Source organism: Heteronotia binoei, chromosome 21 (assembly GCF_032191835.1).
Source record: "Heteronotia binoei isolate CCM8104 ecotype False Entrance Well chromosome 21, APGP_CSIRO_Hbin_v1, whole genome shotgun sequence".
In the NCBI taxonomy this organism is placed as follows: Eukaryota; Metazoa; Chordata; class Lepidosauria; order Squamata; family Gekkonidae; genus Heteronotia; species Heteronotia binoei.
The window spans coordinates 78,618,831-78,636,948 of record NC_083243.1 but is presented as its reverse complement, the minus strand read 5'-3'; the positions used below and the strand labels follow the sequence as shown (position 1 = coordinate 78,636,948).

The following is an 18,118-nucleotide window of genomic DNA, read 5'->3' as shown; positions in this document are numbered from 1 at the left end:
ACACCCAAGTGAGGGACAATACTAAACATAACAAAATTAGTTGAGAGGACAGCCAAAACAAATACTTATAGTGCCGTAATTTATTCTGTTTACTCTGAACAAAATGAAGAAATCTTATGGGAAATTCAATAATACACAGCTGCCCAAAATAACTATACAGGAAACTTGGAATAAAGAATGATACAATCCCAAAAGACCAACATAAAAATGTAGCAATTACATGGAATTGCTCTGCTGGAGAACATTTCATGCCACATTAATGCAAAAAGATGTGCTGTCAGGAACAAGATCTGGTGTGCAATTTCTCCCTTTAATGTTTCAGAAACAGAAAAAGGACTCCATCTAATTACAAAAAGATAACAAAAGAAGTTTCACATTTGAAATCAATAAAGGGTTGCGCAACTAGGCATCCCCACCATTGCCAAATTCTTTACAGAAATATGGGAAATGGTTCACAAGCCAGTTTCCATTTCTCTCTCTGTTAAGTAAAATCCCATTCAACATTTGCATTGGGGAACTCTCTAAACAAATCCCACATACAAAGCAGGTAGGGTGCCTTTCAGAGCTGCAGTATATTTTCTGGAAACCAATGTTCTTTAGGAACCAGAACCACCATTGACTCCCCGCTCTGCAGAGCAAATGTGATGCTTTACAGATACTGAGAAATCACGTAATACTTTTTCAAACCTCTAGAGAAGTCCATTGCTTTCAGGTGCCTAGAGATAAGCCACCAATAGCCATGCTTTACAGGAAGCTTCATGCTCAAAAGCATGGGACACAGTCACCCTACAGCCAGGTCTGCATCTCCGATTCGTATCTTTGTGGATCAATGAAAGGCTTATCAATTGATCGGATCATTAGCTCTCCACAGTACACACATTCAGCTGCCACAATATCATCAATGTCAGCTTTCATCTGTTCCCGACTTGGCTGACCCTTTCCTTGGCCAGACATCTCTGTGTCCTTCGGGCGATGGTGGGATTTGGAAGGTTGGCCTGTGGCTGAAAGCTTCTTCTGAAGGTCCTCCAATTTAGCCCGCTTATAGGCAGGTAAATTTGGATAGACCTCCTGGAGAAGACAATCATAATGGAACATGTGGCCACAGAGAAAAAGATAAAAAGGGCGGTTTAGAAGTGGAAAGTCACAAGCTGCACATTTTTCCTGAGACTCCACAGACCCATATTTATTTCTCATCTCCTGAATGTCTTCCCGAATCCTCTTGGCACTCTGCGTTGCTTCCTCCATCTCTGTCTTCAGCTCTTCTATGTGCTTGTTGTAGGCCTCTAGAGAGTTGCAAATGGCTTCCTTGAAGTGGTCAATAGTGACAAAGTCTGGGAAAAATGGCAGAACATCTTCTATCTTCAGCAGGTTGCAGCTGGAAAGGCAGGCCATGGCCTTCTTGACATCCTTCTCTTCCTGGACCACGTGCCGAGCAATTTTCAGCCACAGCTTCTTCCGCAGCTCCTCATCTTCTTCAGGGAGATCTGCACAGGACTTTGCCATATCTACATCCACCTAAAAAAAACCAACAGTTATTGGTTTCTCCCATTTCTGCCACAAAATACATGGCTGGAGAAGAAGAACTGCTATGAGCTATAAGATACAACCGCCTATTACAAGAACCAGAAGTTGTCATCAAACCCAATACTGGGTGTCACGTGGAGTATTTACAGATCATTTTGAAAAGATAACAATCAAGAGATGTGTCAAGAGTCAGCTATTCAATCTGGGTTGCATTTCTACATGGCTTTCACATACCTCTTCCTTTTATACTTATGTTTCCTTTCCTTCTATACCCTAGGAAATGCCAGCTTCATATACTCCTTGCAGGGGATTGGAAAAAATAAATTTTATAAAAGCTACAGGACCCTTTCATTCATTCAGTAGCAACTGCAGACATTTGTCCTTCCAGGCTCAATCATCACCCCCCCTCTTCTTTACCACATAACAGCAGGAACGACATGCCTGGTACAGGAATAGCAGCTGTACAGTGGCCTTATCCAACTTGAGACAAAACAAGCTAGAAACAATTGTATTCTAAAAAAAATTAATCATACTTCATCTGCCTTATGTTCACTGCCAGAACTTTGGTACGAACATCTTTTTTTAAAAAAAAATAAATTATATCCCACTTTTCTCTCTATGGGGGCTTCAAAGGCACTTACATCATCCAATTTTATCCTCACAGCCTGCACCCTTGGGAAATAGTTTAGTCTGTGATGGTGTGATAAGTCCAAGGACACCCAGTAAACCTCCATGGCAGAACAGGGATCCAAGCCAGGTTGTCCCAGTTTCTAGTCTGACACTCTAACCCAGGGGTCCTCAAACTACGGCCCGCGGGCCAGATGCGGCCTGCTGAGGACGTTTATGCGGCCCGCCGGGTTATGGCAAAATCAGACCGGAAGTGACGTTCGACCTAAACTCGCGCTAGCAACGCACACTTCCGGCACTGGGCTGAGGCGGCGGAGACAGAGTGTGAGGTGATACCGAGGTGAGGTGAGTTCCCAGGCCGGGGTGTGTGGTGTGGGGAAGGGAGAGAGATGCAGAAGACGGAGAACTGACGGCCCGCGGCCTTGTACAGTAACGGCAGTCCGGCCCTCCAACAGTCTGAGGGACAGTGAACTGGCCCCCTATTTAAAAAGTTTGAGGACCCCTGCTCTAACCACTCTGCCCTGCCAGCTATCATTACTCCATGATCAGTTCCCAGCCCACAAACTCCTCCATTAGTCCCATATCACGCAAACACAAGGCAAACACCAGTGAAACTCTTTCCACTTTGCAATAACAGCTCTGGCTGTAGATGGCAGACAGACAAAAGAAAAAAGATTGGAATTATACCCTGCCCTTCACTACCAAAAGGAGTCTCGGAGTGGCTTACAATCTCCTTCCCCTTCCCCTCCCCACAACAGACACCCTGTGAGATAGGTGGGGCTGTGAGAGCTCTCCCAGAACTACTCTTGAGCAGAAGAGTTCTGTGAGAACTTGTGACTGACCCAATGTCACTCCAGCAGGTGCATATGAAGGAGTGGAGAATCAAACCCAGTTCTCCCAGATAAGAGTCTGTGCACTTAACCACTACACAAAAAGGAACTTGCCTTCACACAATGCAGAATTAACATGCGGAATTCACTTCCACAATGGCTGTTAATTCAAACAGCTTCCAAAGCTATTAAACAAATTCACAGAAGAGAGAGTCCATTGATGGCATTAGTCAAGGCAAGTAAATCAAACCTCATGAACAGAGGTAGTTTACCTCTGGATACTATGACAGTCAACAGATGTGAACCACTGCCTTCAAGCTGTGCTTGTGATATTCTCAAAGGCAACTTGCAGTCAATGTTCAAATGAATACTAGACTAAATGGACTGTAACATGATTCTGTAAGGAAATTCTTATATTAACATTCCTTCGCTTTTCAGACAACTAGTAAGGCAGCAGGCTTACTATCCTCAGTCCTCAATAAGCATCGTAACCTCTTCAGTCCTTCCTTAAGAAAGCTTTTAAGCAGGGGCATATGAACCCTTTAACATATTGGGGAAGTTCCTAGTGGGCCACCACCCCGGAGAGCTGCTGACAGCCAGAAGCAAGTGAAGTCTGGCCCTGCTGGTGGACCTCCTGATGGCACCTGGTTTTTGGCCACTGTGTGACACAAGGGTGTTGGACTAGATGGGCCATTGGCCTGATCCAACATGGCTTCTCTTATGTTCTTATGTCCTGCTGTTGCTGGCAGAGTTGTAGGGGCCCCCTGTCTTGCACTCAGTCAGTAGCAATGAGGGGCATAAGCTCACCCACTGCCTCCCCTTTTCTGCCACTGGCCAGATGCAAGCTGAGCAGCACTAGAAGAGCCAACACCCACTGTTGCCGCTGCTACTAGGGCTGGCTCATTCCTGGGCTAATTTAATGCCCCAGGTCACATCTGCTCATAGCCCTTGAACTTTCAAGACTACAGCTTCATGACGCTTCTTGTAACAGCACACCTACCTGCAAAGCTAGATCCACAGCCTCCTCATACATCTCCATAACTTTGTACACATGGACGCAAGCTTGGTGGTGGCCATGTTCTGCACACAGCCGGAGGGCATACTTTAGGTCACAGTGGATCTTGTCTGAGTTGGATCCTGCATTTTCCAGATAGACCAACAGTGATTTAGGGTCACACACAGCATAGAGTGACAACAGGTAGTTATGAATGGCTTGGTGAGTTTCCTTCAGCTCATACACACAGAATTCCAGATAGCGAATGGCTTCACTGATCTGCACAGTGCTGCCACACTGACTGTAGTTGACAAGGGCAGGGATGAGGTTCCTTGCATCCAGCTGCTTGCCCATTTCAATCCAAGCGTCAACCACCATCTTGGGGATGTGCTGAATCAGGATAGGAGAGAACTTGTAGAAAAGGGCCTCGTCCTTGATTTTGGACAAGACTTTTAGTGCTGCACTGTAGTTGTCATGCTGGCAATGATGGGCTATCACCCGCTCATAGTCATGCATAAGGACAGCAAAGTGAACCATATTTTCTGTGTCCCCATGGCTGGCTAGCAGTTCATGAATGGTTGCCCGATTGTTGAAAAGGCAATCTTTATTTTTGGGGCTACCCAAGAAGCTGCGGAAATTGTCCCGAGTCTTCATGAAGAAGCTCTGTTTTGAGGGATCCCCTTCCAGCATTCCCAAGCGATTCAAATAGAGTTCTGTTAGCCAGATGGTCAGCAGAGTAGTCTGAGTCTTTTCAGAAGGCTTCAAGCTAGCCAGCTTCTTAAGAAGAAACTCCATCAATGCTTCTTCCTGTTTTGCTTCAATAAATTTAAGGGCAATCTCCTCAAAATAATTTTGAGTCAAAGCATAACACTTAGCACTGTCGAGATATCTCTTGTTCTGGAAGCAGTGTTCTGCCTCCTTTGCTAGGACAATATCCAGACATTCAGGACGGTCCTTGCAATACTCTTTGGCCAAATCAAACTTGTTAATGTTCATGTACATCTTCCACACGTCTCGGGACTCTCGCTGTACGTTGTACCGAAACACTACCTTTTCTGTGTGAATCCAGATTTGTCCGTATGAAGGATCTTTGATCATACGAGTTAATGAGCCAAACTTGTCCAGGAACATATCTTGGAAGACAACTTGCCCGTTCAGAGTGCAGACAGCCTTTACTTGGTCAGGAAACAGCAGCAGGAAATGGAACTGTGTGAGCACTATGGAGATGGGCTTGTTGACTGAAACATCTACATCAGAAGGATATTCCCAGACTTGCTCATCACTCAGAATAGAGTCAGGACGACCATAGTCCAGTGATCCATAAAGGACACCATTTCCCATCATCCAAGCAAATGCATTTGGAGAGGAGCGAAGCTTTGGCGTGTAGAATGCTATCTCACTGTACCCAAAGCTGGCTGGAAACTCACGGAACCCAGGTAGATGATTCAAAGGCATGCTGAATATAGCTCCAAAGCCTTGTTGATCAGCCCCTTCTGGAACCTTACCAACGAACTGGAACAGTCTCTTACGAGTGGTGGCAATGATAAAACATTTCCCATCAATTCCTCGTTCTATCTCTAGACAGCACACCGGGGCAGGCCCTGCCTCCTCCTCCAAGTTATAAATGAAGCGGAAGTACTGGTCAGGGGTGGTGCCAAAGAGGCCACCCTCGCTGATAGAAATCTCAGCCTCATATATGTGGCCTTGAGATGTTCCCACCAAAATTGGGCCTGTGTTGGTCTCTGTGCCCAAGAACTTGTTCCAGCCCACACTCTCAATCAAGTGACCTTTCCAGCGAGACAGGGGTCGCACCTTCTGAGCATTTCGGTTCAAATAGAGGCATTCACCGGTGTTCAGGGCAATGACAAGGTGAGAACCTGAAAGGGAAAAGGGATATAGTGACAGAGATGGGAAGTAATTAAGAGAATCACAAGGATCCCTTGCCAGGTATAGCCTCTGAAATTAAAACATGTTTCAGGTTTGCTCTGATATACATTCTGAAATATTTAAATCCACCAAGAGGATGAAATTTCTCATATTATCTTGAGTACCACCATGCAGGGCTTTTTTGAGCAGGAAAGCACAGGAACACAGTTCCAGCTGGTGTCAGGGGGTGTAGCCTAATATACAAATGAGTTCTTGCTGCGGTTTTCCTACAAAAAAACCCTGTGTAAAACAATGGTGACATCAGGGGGTGTAGTATGTAAATGAATTCCTGTTGGGCTTTTCCCACACAAAAAGCCCTGCCACCATGCATTTGTTATCCTTCATTTTAGACAAGAATATGTATTTATTTATTTCGTTAATTTCTGTTCCGCCTTATTCTGTGAGAAAGCTCAGGGCAGAGCACAACAATTAAAATGCTAACAATAAAACAGTAGGTAATTAACAACAAAGACAAATAAAACAACAAAAGCAATTAAACAATTAAAATACTCAATTTCAGGTGGTAGACAGACTAATCAGACTATAGTATGGATGAAGCTGGAACCAATGATACATCAGGAATCCCAAATGAAGATGGAATACTGTGACAAAATGGATTACTGTGACAAGGGAGGCCAGATCCGACGTATTACGGACTCAGACTATGGTTTGGCAGAACAGCTCCATTTACAGGCACTACAGAAAGGAAGTAGGTTGGGTAGGGCCCTGATTTCTAGCGGGAGCATGTTCCACCAGGACAGACATCCTTCAGGCTGGGGACAACCAGAAGATGGTGACTGATTGAACATAAAGTCCTTTGGGCAAACATGGGGTTAAAGTTGTTTCTGTCAAATCAAAGAAATGTGATTACTGGCAAAGAATCTCCAGTTTGTCTCACATGCAAGTTTTACAACCTTTTTTTAAAAATTCAAAATATGATACTCATGGATAATGCATATCAATACCTAATACTATTTGGACTTCATATATATTTTATCCTAGTATCTTATGTTAGATGTCATGTTTACCATAGCATCATAATGGATTTTAAACGTATCTGCTTATGTTACTCTTCTGCAGTTTGTAAATGGTTTATAAACAATAGATGTGTCCCAGCAACAGAGTTTTGCAATCAACATGGTTATCCCTTTGCCCAAAAGATGTCCAATTGACCTCCGCTTTTTCAGCCCTAGCCCCAGCCTGGTAGAACAAGCTCCCATCTGCGATCAGGGCTCTACAGGATCTACTGCAATTCTGCAGGGCCTGCAAATGGAACTGTTCTGCCAGGTTTTCAGCTGAGGCAATGGACATCCTAATCTCCATCCCTGGTCTCCCCTGCTGTCAGATCAACTTAGGGGTCAGTAGCTCAACATTCCATTACACTGCCCAGAGGACTTCTACTGGTAACTTCCATTCTGCTTTCTGTCTGAACCTGATTTTAAATTGTATGAATTTCAAATTCTGTTATTGTTTTTACCCAGTACTTGTTCCATCATGCTACTATGTGACTCGTAAGCCACCCTGTGCTTGCCCCACAGAGAGGGTGGGATATAAATCAAGGAAAATAAATAAACAGTGAAGAGTGTATTTTTATAGTCTACAGTGATACCATTCTTGCCAATAAATCCAGTATTTTGGAGAAAGGTAGCAAAACCTGCACATTGTGCACAGAGACATACACAAAACCTGAACACAATAACTCTGAGATTACTGAATGTCAAAGAGCATCTGACATCCTTTACTCTCATCTCACCTGTGTGGTCCAGAAACAGCTTGTAAACTTTGGCTTCATCTTTTCGTCCAAGCTCTACCTGGTTAGGCTCATCTGCTTTGGCCAGGTCAAGCCTAATAAAAGGGGGAAGAATACAGATGACTTAACAGTAAGAGAAACCAAGTGGACAGTGCCGGCCTGTGGGTGCATGGCGCCCTATGCAGGTGCCCCCCATGGTGCTGCAATGCAGCACTGTGCTCTGTCCCATCCCCCCAGGTGCCGCGCCGAGACGCCCACCTGCCCCCTCCTCCTCCTCCCTTCTCGTCGCTGCCCGCCTGCGCCATCATAGCACCTGGGCCCTGACAGCCCCGACATGGCGCGCATCTTTAGAAGAATGCGCTGAGGCTTCTCCCTGCCCTCATTTCTGGAACCAGGAGGGGGAGCCAAGCCTTCGCCAGTGCATTCTTCTAAACATAAGATGCACGCTGCATCGGGGCTGGCAGGGCCCCAGCGCAGCACACTGTGATTGTGCGGGCAGGTGGCAACGGGAAGGGGATGGGGGTGGCACCAGGGGGGATGGGACGGAGCGCAGTGAGGTGTGGCACAGGAAAGGACAGACGGCTGCAGCAGCAGGTGGAGGAGGCAAGCAACCTAGGCACTTGCCTGGGCACCAAGAGGGGGGGGCGCCCAATTTGGCGCTCCCACCCTCCAGGCGCCCTAGGCAACTGCCTAGTTTGCCTAGTGGGTGAGCCAGCCCTGCAAGTGGATCTGTAGAAACTTTGCCACTTGAAAGCAGAGGATTGATTTATTTACTCCATTTATGTCCTGCCTTTCTTCCCAATGAGCCCCCAAAGTAGCTTACAACAGTCTCACCTTCTCAATTTTATCCTCACAACAAACCCATCAGCTGTGTTAGGCAGAGTTGGGGAAGGGCCATGGCTCAGTGATACAGCATCTGTTTTGCACACAGAAGGTTCAATTCCCAGTATCTCTAGTTAAAAGATCTGGCAGTAGGTGATGTGAAAGACCTCTCCAGGCCTGAGACCCTGGAGAGCTGCTGCCTTTCTGAGTAGACAATACTGACCTTGACAGACCAACAGTCTGATTCAGTAAAAGGCAGCTTTGTATATCCATGTAGCTGTTACAAGGTTACTGAGGCCTCCCAGATTCTAGTCTGTCTAACCCCAACACCATGCTGGCTTTTCAAAAACATATTATTGTGTATTTATTACAACTTCATATGTCTTCATATGTCTCAAATACAGAAGTCATAGGTATTCACAAATCCTTAAACTTAGAAGAGCAAACATGTAATGTACAGGGACACACACACACGGAAGATTCAGCAACAGAACTGAGCTTTGGAAAATTTTATCTTGAACACAGGTTTGCATTCTACAGAAAAACTACACAAGTCAAATTCAACAGCCAGTTTTGCAGCATGCAGACATTAAAATAGCCTTGGATCACTGAGAACCCACAGATTTATTGTGTACTTCGCTTTGCAATCACATTACAACTGCTCATGGAATACATCCTATGTTCTGGAGACTATGACCACACAGCCGTGACTGACTATGCCATCACCACTGATCGGGAAAGAACAACTGGACAGCATTTGCTAATCCATAAGCATAAGAGCCTTGGCAGGCAGCTTGCAAAATATGCTGCTTTGATACCAGGGCTTTAAGGTCACTTTGGATTGGAGCATTTTTTTTTGTAAGTAATTCCGGTCTTGCTGCACCAATACTGTTAAGGTCATATTTAAAGAATGGTTTAATATTCATACTGCAATTCCAGCTCACCATGAAAAGCTCTGAAAACAGTTTGTTCTCAGGCATTTTGGCACATTGTTTTTGTTTTGCTATTCTATTCTTAACAGGCTTAAGAATAGAAGTATTTGAGACAAGTTCCAAAAATGGCACACAAGGCGGCTTTGAACCTCCCCACCCCCCATACACAGTGGTCCTGATCAGAACTGGCTCCTCACTAGCCTGTTTTTTTTTTAAACAGAAAAAGCACATACAAACATACTGGAAGCTCTGCTTACAAAACTTCCAGCATATACCTTTGCCTATACTAAACAGACCTAAATAGGTTTTCTTTGGTGATTTGCTATTCCATTCTTAATAGGCATAGGATTAGAAATATGTGAGACAAGTTCCAAAAATGGCACATGGGACCTATTTGGCCAATCAGCTAATGATCTCAAGTTTTCCCTCAAAACACATACATTATACAGGAACTCAGTTTAGAATGAAATGCATTATTCATGATGATGGGATCTCTCTGAGCTACTGATTTCAGTTCCCTACCAAATTTCTCCAGTACTTCTACAACCAACAATCCAGCATCTCAGTTCTGCACTGTGACATCATATTGTTTATATGCTGGATCCAAACTCATTGCTGGGAAGAAGCAACATGTTTTCTGACCAAGGAATTGACCAGATAGCAATGGCCTGAGGCATGCAAATATGCGTCAGGGCTGCTTCCATCACATAGCCTTCTGTATGGACCACTGTCTTCATGGCATTCAGTATCCTAATAGGAGGGGGCCTGATGAAATTTCACTCCAGTGGTGACAGCCATTCTTGCTCTACCTGGAAACATCGACTCCCAAAATCAATCTAGGAGCAGAGCAGATAATGAAGAAGGAGCCAGGGATATTCCTGCAACATGGTTCTTTGGGCACAATGGTAACGAGTTACTACAATAAGAGGGAGAGCTCAGCAACTGACAAGCCCTGAAACCCACACCATAAACACATCATGGGCTGTGTTTGCCACAGGACACTGGTCGAATATGTACTGCATTGCTTCTGTAAGGTTTTTAATCTGAAGTGACAATTCTTAGGGTGTCCTTGACAAAGTCATCAATGACATTTGATTTCAAAGACATTTTTGATGTAATGCTGGACTGCAGGAGGGGAGGGGAGTTGTCATCATACTCTAAAGCTCACTTCCATCTCCACAAATTTAGAACAGGACACAAAATGTAAGATTCAACACTTCATCAAAGCATCGTGGACCATAACACATTTTCTGAGTTGATCAGATAGCCACCTGTCTTGCACATGCCTCATTAATCTGGAAGAGTAATGAAAGGAACGAGATTTATTTATTTATTTATTCTATGACTTATTTATTTTATTTGTTTATTTATTTATCTGGGATTTATATCCCGCCCTTCCCATCGAGTGGCTCAGGGCGGCTCACAGCAAATAATAAAACAGAGTTTAGATTATTATTACATATATAAACATAATAATAAATGATTTGTACAAGTTACCTAAAAATTATGTCCTTCCCAAGACTCATACATAGCTGGTTAGAGGACACCACCAGGCTGTTAATCTTCTCAGGAGGGGTGAAGTCAATCCTCTGTTTGTTAAAAATATGTGTCTCTTTTTCCAGCCGAGCATTCACATAACCTTAAAGAAGAGAACTGAAAGTTAAAGAAAAATTAAACAGCAATGGCATATAATATTGGAAAAACTGCTGGAACCAGAAAGCAGAAGTTTCATGCAAAAATGGGGCACAGTGGCAAGGAAAGGTTACTGTATTCATATCCTGTGCGTTAGCTTTCAAAAACATCTCACTAGAAGCAAAAGAATTAGGCAATTCTCACATTCACTGATGCTGCACAGTACAGATTGCTGAACGAAGCTACTGTCCTCTTGCTCTAATGAAAATTGAAAGAAATCTTAATTGATTTCTCCACCCTACCATGGTTCACCAGTTTGGTGCTTATAAATTTTCTAGTCAGCAGCCAGATGCTCAATAAATCCAGAGACATGAACAATATAAAGGGGGAAAAACAGCACACAAAAAATCATGCAGCAAAGTTTGCTACATACTATGAATAAAAGCATCACATGGTGCAATGTGAGCTGAACACACAGATGCTCTCCCATATTAAGAAGCCCAGATCGCAATCCTATGAAGAATTACTCGTAATCAACAGGCTTTCAGAGAACTAACTTTGTGCAGTATTACACTGTAATATGCACAAGATCTTTAGTAAGAGGAGCAGTCTTGGGGATTAACTAGACATGATGTGGAAAATCTGAGACTGGTTCTCCTAAAGGCTCACTTACTCTAAAGCAAACAAGAAAAATACAGTTGGGCCAGTAATGCTTGGGGGAGGGGTTGTTTAACCCTTTCACTTACACTGTGTGGCCAAACTACAGCACCCCTCCCCACACACACACTCCTATTAGGTTTGTGCGGGCAAAGAAAGACAAGTTTTGATGCTGCACTTGTCTTTTCCTGTACAGGCCTGTAGCTTAAATGAGGTGACTTAAATGAGGAAAACAGGCCACACATCCACTTCCCAAGCACCACTGATACAACTACATTAGGAGTCCCTTGGGCTTGCTGTAGAGCAGTGTTCCCCGAAGTGGGCAATATTGCCCCCTGGGAGGCGCTGGAATGATCCAGGGCGGCAGTAGTAGCCTTGGGTCCAATTGGGGGGCGGTGAATAAAAATAAAGGGGCGGTGGAAGCATAAAAGAAGAAGAGGAGAGGAGAGGGTGGGAGGTGTCAAAACATCACATTTCTGAGAGGGGTCCAGAATTTCTAATTTAGAGAAAAATTCCAATTAACAAAAATAGAGGGTTCCTTTTTGTCTGCTACTTAGTGTGATTTCACCCAATTAGACTAGTAATGAGGACCAGAACACCTTCCAATTAAAATATAAGAAGGATGCAGTTTATTTACAAGACAGACAAACAAGAAAGACAGAAACAAAAAACCTTACTAGTCTATCCTAGCCAATACTTGCTATAGCTAGCAGCTTCTCAAGGTTGCTTGCAGTTTCTCTCTCAGTAATACAGTTCAAGTCAGGACAGTGAAAACACTGAGGCAATTACACAAACTTCTCTGAAGAGTTTCAACCTTGTAGCTTGCTCCTCACAAGGTTTTCTGCAGAACGTCAAGCTTTTTACAGTCCTCTAGTTACCAGATGGTTGCTTCTGTTGATTTCAGCCAACCACAATGCCCCAGACACAGAGACCGATTTCCCACTCATCTTACGCGGCTCTCAAACTCCTCTTCTCAGTGGGGCTTCCCTCTGATTTCACACTATTTGCCCCAGGGCTGCAGCTAGCGTCCACTTTTTCGTGCCACAAACTGAGTTTTAGAGGATTCTGTTTGCAGTGCGAAAAAGCCAAAGCTAGCTGCAGGCCCAGGGAAGTTAGTGTGAAATCAGAGGGAAGCCCCGCTGAGAAGAGGAGCTTGGGAGCAGCGTAAGATGAGTGGGAAATCAGTCAGAGTGTCTTCTCAGGGTTGCCACTAAAATTTTATTTTTCATTTCCCTGACCAACATTTGTCAATTTCCCTGACCACCATTCAAATATAACCACAAGTTAAAAAATGAATAAGCTGTGTTGCATTAATGCAAGGCTTAATGAAATCTTCTACTTTACAACTACACAAGTCTCAACTGCAAAAATATTTGTCAAAGTAACAGATTTAATATCAGCTTCTTTCATCATTAACTGCAGCAACATCTGTTTTGCAATTGCACCAAAAATTACACCAAGATGCAAACTTCAACTCAAGTAAACGCTGAATGCTAACAAGTAGAAACTTTCCAAAGCTGGGAAAGTTTCACTTTCACTTTCTGGTTCCAGAAAGTGTAATGAGCAGATCAGCAAGAAAGGATGTGGAGTTTCTGCAATCTAGAGAAGCAGACAACCCTCATCTGCAACCTTTGTGCATGGGAGGAGTCAGGAAAGAGGGTGAGAGAGCTGGTACTCTGTAAACTCCAGCAGGAAAAATCACATTCACAAAATTTACTTTGCATGGTGCAGAGTAGAAAGTGCTAGTTGTCTGAAATCCAACAGCGGCAAAAGGAAGCTGGGGGTGGAGCTGAGAAAAAGGTGAAGCTGGGAAAAGGCATCATTAAGTTTTACTTGTATTCTGCTACTTCTCTATTCCAGTTATCACAAGAACAGATCATGCTCTTGCAGCAGCAGGTCAAAAATCCACTGCTTGAATATATTTTAATCACAATTTCCCTAACCAATTTCCATTTCCCTGACTTTCCAGAAAGCGGCAACCCTGCTTCTGCAGGGCCAGTGCATGGGAGTAGGTGTCAAGCATGCGGGTTCAATGAGTCAAAGTTGATACAAAGACTACGTTTATTGATAGACCGATACTTTGGCTCAAGCCGTTGCTTGAGAAGAATGAAACTAATACATTGATACACAACTTTTAAGATACACTTCAAAAGGATTCCTACGGGGGGGGGGGGGAGGAAGGGAGCGTTCACACATAGAATATCAAAACTACATACATTCCCAGGGCGTTATCAGGCATTCGGCCTTGCAGTGCCCAGATGGCTCATCCTCCCGGAGGAGAATTTCGTGGGAAGATGCTGATTGCTTTGTTCCCTCTAATTAACAGTCATAAAGCAAGAGAAGAGTCAAGAAAGGATAATAAACTAGCAGCATTTGGTTCTCTGGGATATTTCCCAGGCCTGCTTTCAGTCAGGCCCTAAACTCATTAGTTATTGATTAGAATTAGCCATGTTTGACAGTAGGCGGGTAAGCGACCACCTAGAGTGCCACCCTGCCAGGGGGTGCTGCAGGGCACCCCCTTACTCCCCCTTCCCATGTGGCATGATTGTGCCAGCCAGCAGGCAAGCCAAGAGTTCCAGGCGGTGCTGCCACACTGCCGCTTTTCTTTGCGGGACAAACATTGCCTGGTCGGAGGCTTCCAAGGAAGCCTCTGAAGAGCACCCCATTTTACCGCTGCCTGCTGCTTTCAGGTTGAAAACGGCTGGGCAGTGGCACCTTTCCACTGCGTTAGTTGGAGCTGACAAGGGGAGGGTGGATAATAATTATAAAGAAATTTCAAAAATTCTCTGTGTATGGGAATGTTACTATGGTTGATTTTATAAAATAATTATAGAATTTCAAGCTTCAAAGTGTCTTCTTTACAACATCTTTGTTTAATCTGTGTGCAAATATGTCATTGCATCTTTTAGTCCACTTCTTGAAGGTAGATTTCCAGGGGGGTGCTGCATAACTTTTTTTCTGAAAAGGGGGCATTAAGCCAAATAAGTTTGGGAACCTCTGCTGTAGAGTATCACCACCTAAACAAGCCCTACATGAAAGTGGTCTCCTGCTTTACACTACTTTGACCTCCCTGAACACACTCCAGTACATCCATTGGGACTTTAGGTAATATTTTCCCAAGCATGCACCAGACCAGTGGAAAAAAGCAAAAGAAATTGCACAAATAAGAACAGCACATATTTTTCCAACACCTACATTGTAGTAATTACTGTGTTATTTTCTAGATAACAGCTTTCAAAAGCCGATATGCAGAACGTATAATAAGGAAAACTGGATTAGATTTAGATGAAAGTGGAGCTAAAACTGGCAGAAGGAATATTAACAATTTGAGATATGCTGATGACACCATATTATTGGCAGAAAACAGTGAAGCCTTGAAATGACAACTGTTGAAGGTTAAAGCAGGAAGCCCCAAAGTAGCTAAACATCAAGAAGACAAAAGTAATGACTACTGGGAAATCACACAGCTTTAAGGTTGGTGATGAACAAATTGGAATTGTTCAAGAAATTATTCAAGGTTGGGCATGTTTAGCCTGGAGAGGAAAAGGCTGGGAGGTGATATGATCACCATCTTCAGGTACTTGAAGGGCTGTCATATAGAGGATGGTGTGGAATTGTTTTTAGTGGTCCCAGAATGTTGGAACAGAACCAGTGGGTTGAAATTAAACCAAAATAGTTTCCAGCTCAACATTAGGAAGAACTTCCTGACTGTTAAAGCAGTTCCTCAGTGGAATAGGCTTCCTCAGGAGGAGGTAGGCTCTCCTTCCTTGGAGGTTTTTAAACAGAGGCTAGATGACCATCTGATAGCAATGAGGATTCTGTGAATTTAGGGGGAGGTATTTGTGAGTTTCCTGCATTGTGTAGGGGGTTGGACTAGATGACCCTGGAGGTACCTTCCAACTCTATGATTCTAAGATCTGTTCCTTATATATCTATCATCAACAGGGAGATAGCAGACAAGAAGCCATGAAGGAGTAAGAAGAGATTCTTAAGGATGTGTCAGTGGAGATCAGGATAATGTCAATCCATACCAGAGTGTCTCCCGTTACTATGTATGGGTGTGATACTTGGAAAATGAAAAAAAGCTGACAGGAAGAAAGTTGATTATTTTACAATATGGTGTTGGTGGAGAGTTTTACAGATATCATGGACTGCCAAAAAGCTGGATAAGTGGGTTCTAGATCAAACCTGAATTCTCCCTAGAAGCTAAAATGATCAAATTGTACTTTATGAGAAGACAAGAGCAGGCAAGAAATGCAGGCCATCTTCCATAGTTTCAGGCAATTCTTTAAACAAGATCAGCTAAGGACAAGTTCATATCTATCATCACCTCAGGACATCCAAGAGAAAAAGAATGACCAGTTGTGGGTTCTTTCCCAAGGTAATGAGTATCAGCTTCACTGGAAGTGGGAAATGAGGGCGGGAACATCAGAGGGATTTCTACCTGTGTCCCAGGGAAAATGTTGAATTGCAACATGTACTTGGATGACCTGACACGCACAACACTCTTCATTCCATAGAGGCCCAATGAACTAACCTATAAAAAATGCTTATTACATTTGCAGTGATCCCCAAACAAATAATCATCTGGATCTTTGAGATATTATCCTGCAATGCAATCAGGCTTGCTCATTAACTATCATCGCTTATCAAATTAGCTCAAGGATGCATTTCAAAAAAACAGTGGTTTTGGTAGAGAGTATGTTTTCTCCTGCAGCACTTTAAATTCCGGATGGACTAGCAAATCTAATGTATGAATTTTAATTGGAATAGGGGAAAAACGCTCACAACGGCGGGGGCGGAGACATCCCCTAGATATTAAAACCTGTTTTTTTCTCTGTAAACCCATCCGCTTCTGACGTCCCATCCCCTCCGAGTCCCCGGCGACCCTTCAACAATTAAAAGAAAACGCCAAGAAGGGGGCTTCACAAGAAGGCCCCGAGGAATCTGGGCTGCAAGGGAGGGTAGGGTCAACCAGTGCAGCGGGCTCGGCGGTCCCCGAAGCCGCCTCCGCTCCTACCGGTGTGCGGGATGCCCAGGCTGCTGCGGATCTGCTGCGAAGAGGCCATGTTGGAGATGGAGTCTTGGTAGTCGTCCAGAATGGAAGCCATGGCCTCTCGTGGCTCTCGGCCAAACTTCTGCAGCGGCACTCGACGAGCCTCTCCCCGTCCCCCGGGCTCCTCCGCCTGCACTCAGCTGACCCACGAAAGGCCCGATCCTCGCCCGCAGGGGCGGACTCCTCAGAGCAGCTTCCTGCTTCCGGTCGGATCCTCGGCCATAGAGCTACGCGGCTTGTGAGGAAGCTGCCTTGCAACGACCTGCCGAGTTACAAAGTGTTTCCAGGGCACTCTTTAGGAAGCGAGTCCCCAAATTCCTTTTCTTTAAAAAAAAAAAAATACAAACATAGCCGCTGTGTTTGGAATTGCGCAAACTTCTCGCGGCGGGGGTGGGGGAGTGTTGAGAGGACAAAGCGCTGCAATTTCCAAAGTTCCTCAACAGCGGAGTTCTAGGCAGAGACAGACCATTCTAAACCCGTTGACTTCAACAGTGTGTACCTCTGAGTCTTTAGGATTGCCTTGTAGCCCGCAGATTCCCATCCTGGCATTGATGTAAGAGAGCAGGAAATGTTTGGAGGGGGTCAGAAAGAACCTGGCTGGACATGTAGGGTGCTGCAGCAGAAAAGCGCTCAGTTAGAAGTTCAGATTAGAATAGGAGGGCCTGTTTATAAAAGCAATGTTTATTGTCAATGTTTATTGTTCTTGTTTTCATTGCTTTGCACTTTCTTTCTAATTTGGTAATACAGTTTGATTTAATTATTTCTTGTAAGTGCTATAATTAGTGCTCTAATTTTAAAATCATTTTATTGCATTATTATACTGGTTTGATTGCATAGTTTTAAATGATGTCACACACATTGAGCCTTGGTGAGAAAATGAAATAAACTTGGTGACCGTAAATGATGTAAATGACCGGAAGAGGTGCGGGCCCTACGGGACATTAGCCAATTCCGTAGGGCGTGCAAAACCGCCCTCTTCTGGCTAGCCTTCCAAGATGAAACCTGAAATGAACACCATGCCATCACTAACATCAACAATTGAGTTAGCAATAAGATAAGATTATTTTAGATTGATTTTAGATTTTTATATTATGTAAATTTAATGGTAATTTTAAATGGTACTGAATGTATAATTGTTTTATTGTTTAACATGGCTTTTGGCACACTCTGTAAGCCGCCCTGAGCCTACCTCGGTGGGGAGGGCAGGGTATAAATAAAATTTTATTATTATTATTATTACGTGAAATAAAGTTTGTTCTGCCATCTCTAATGACTGCAGCAGTTGGATCAGGGTAGAGTAATATTTCCAGAGGGTGGTCTGTGTTAGGCCACCATTGCACTTCAGAAATCAATAAGTGCTTTAATCCA

The 18,118-nt window shown here is 43.9% G+C and overlaps 1 protein-coding gene across 1 annotated transcript; it reads right to left on the bottom strand.

The window, feature by feature from the left end:
* Window positions 1–568: 568 nt before the first annotated feature.
* On the bottom strand, window positions 569–16,936 carry VPS18 (VPS18 core subunit of CORVET and HOPS complexes). Its single transcript, XM_060261218.1, has 5 exons — window positions 16,715–16,936; window positions 10,903–11,044; window positions 7,655–7,746; window positions 3,982–5,852; window positions 569–1,515 (listed from the first exon to the last, which is right to left on the bottom strand). The coding sequence occupies exons 1-5, from the start codon at window positions 16,803–16,805 to the stop codon at window positions 787–789; spliced, it is 2,925 nt and encodes a 974-aa protein (XP_060117201.1). The 5' UTR covers window positions 16,806–16,936; the 3' UTR covers window positions 569–786.
* Window positions 16,937–18,118: the final 1,182 nt, after the last annotated feature.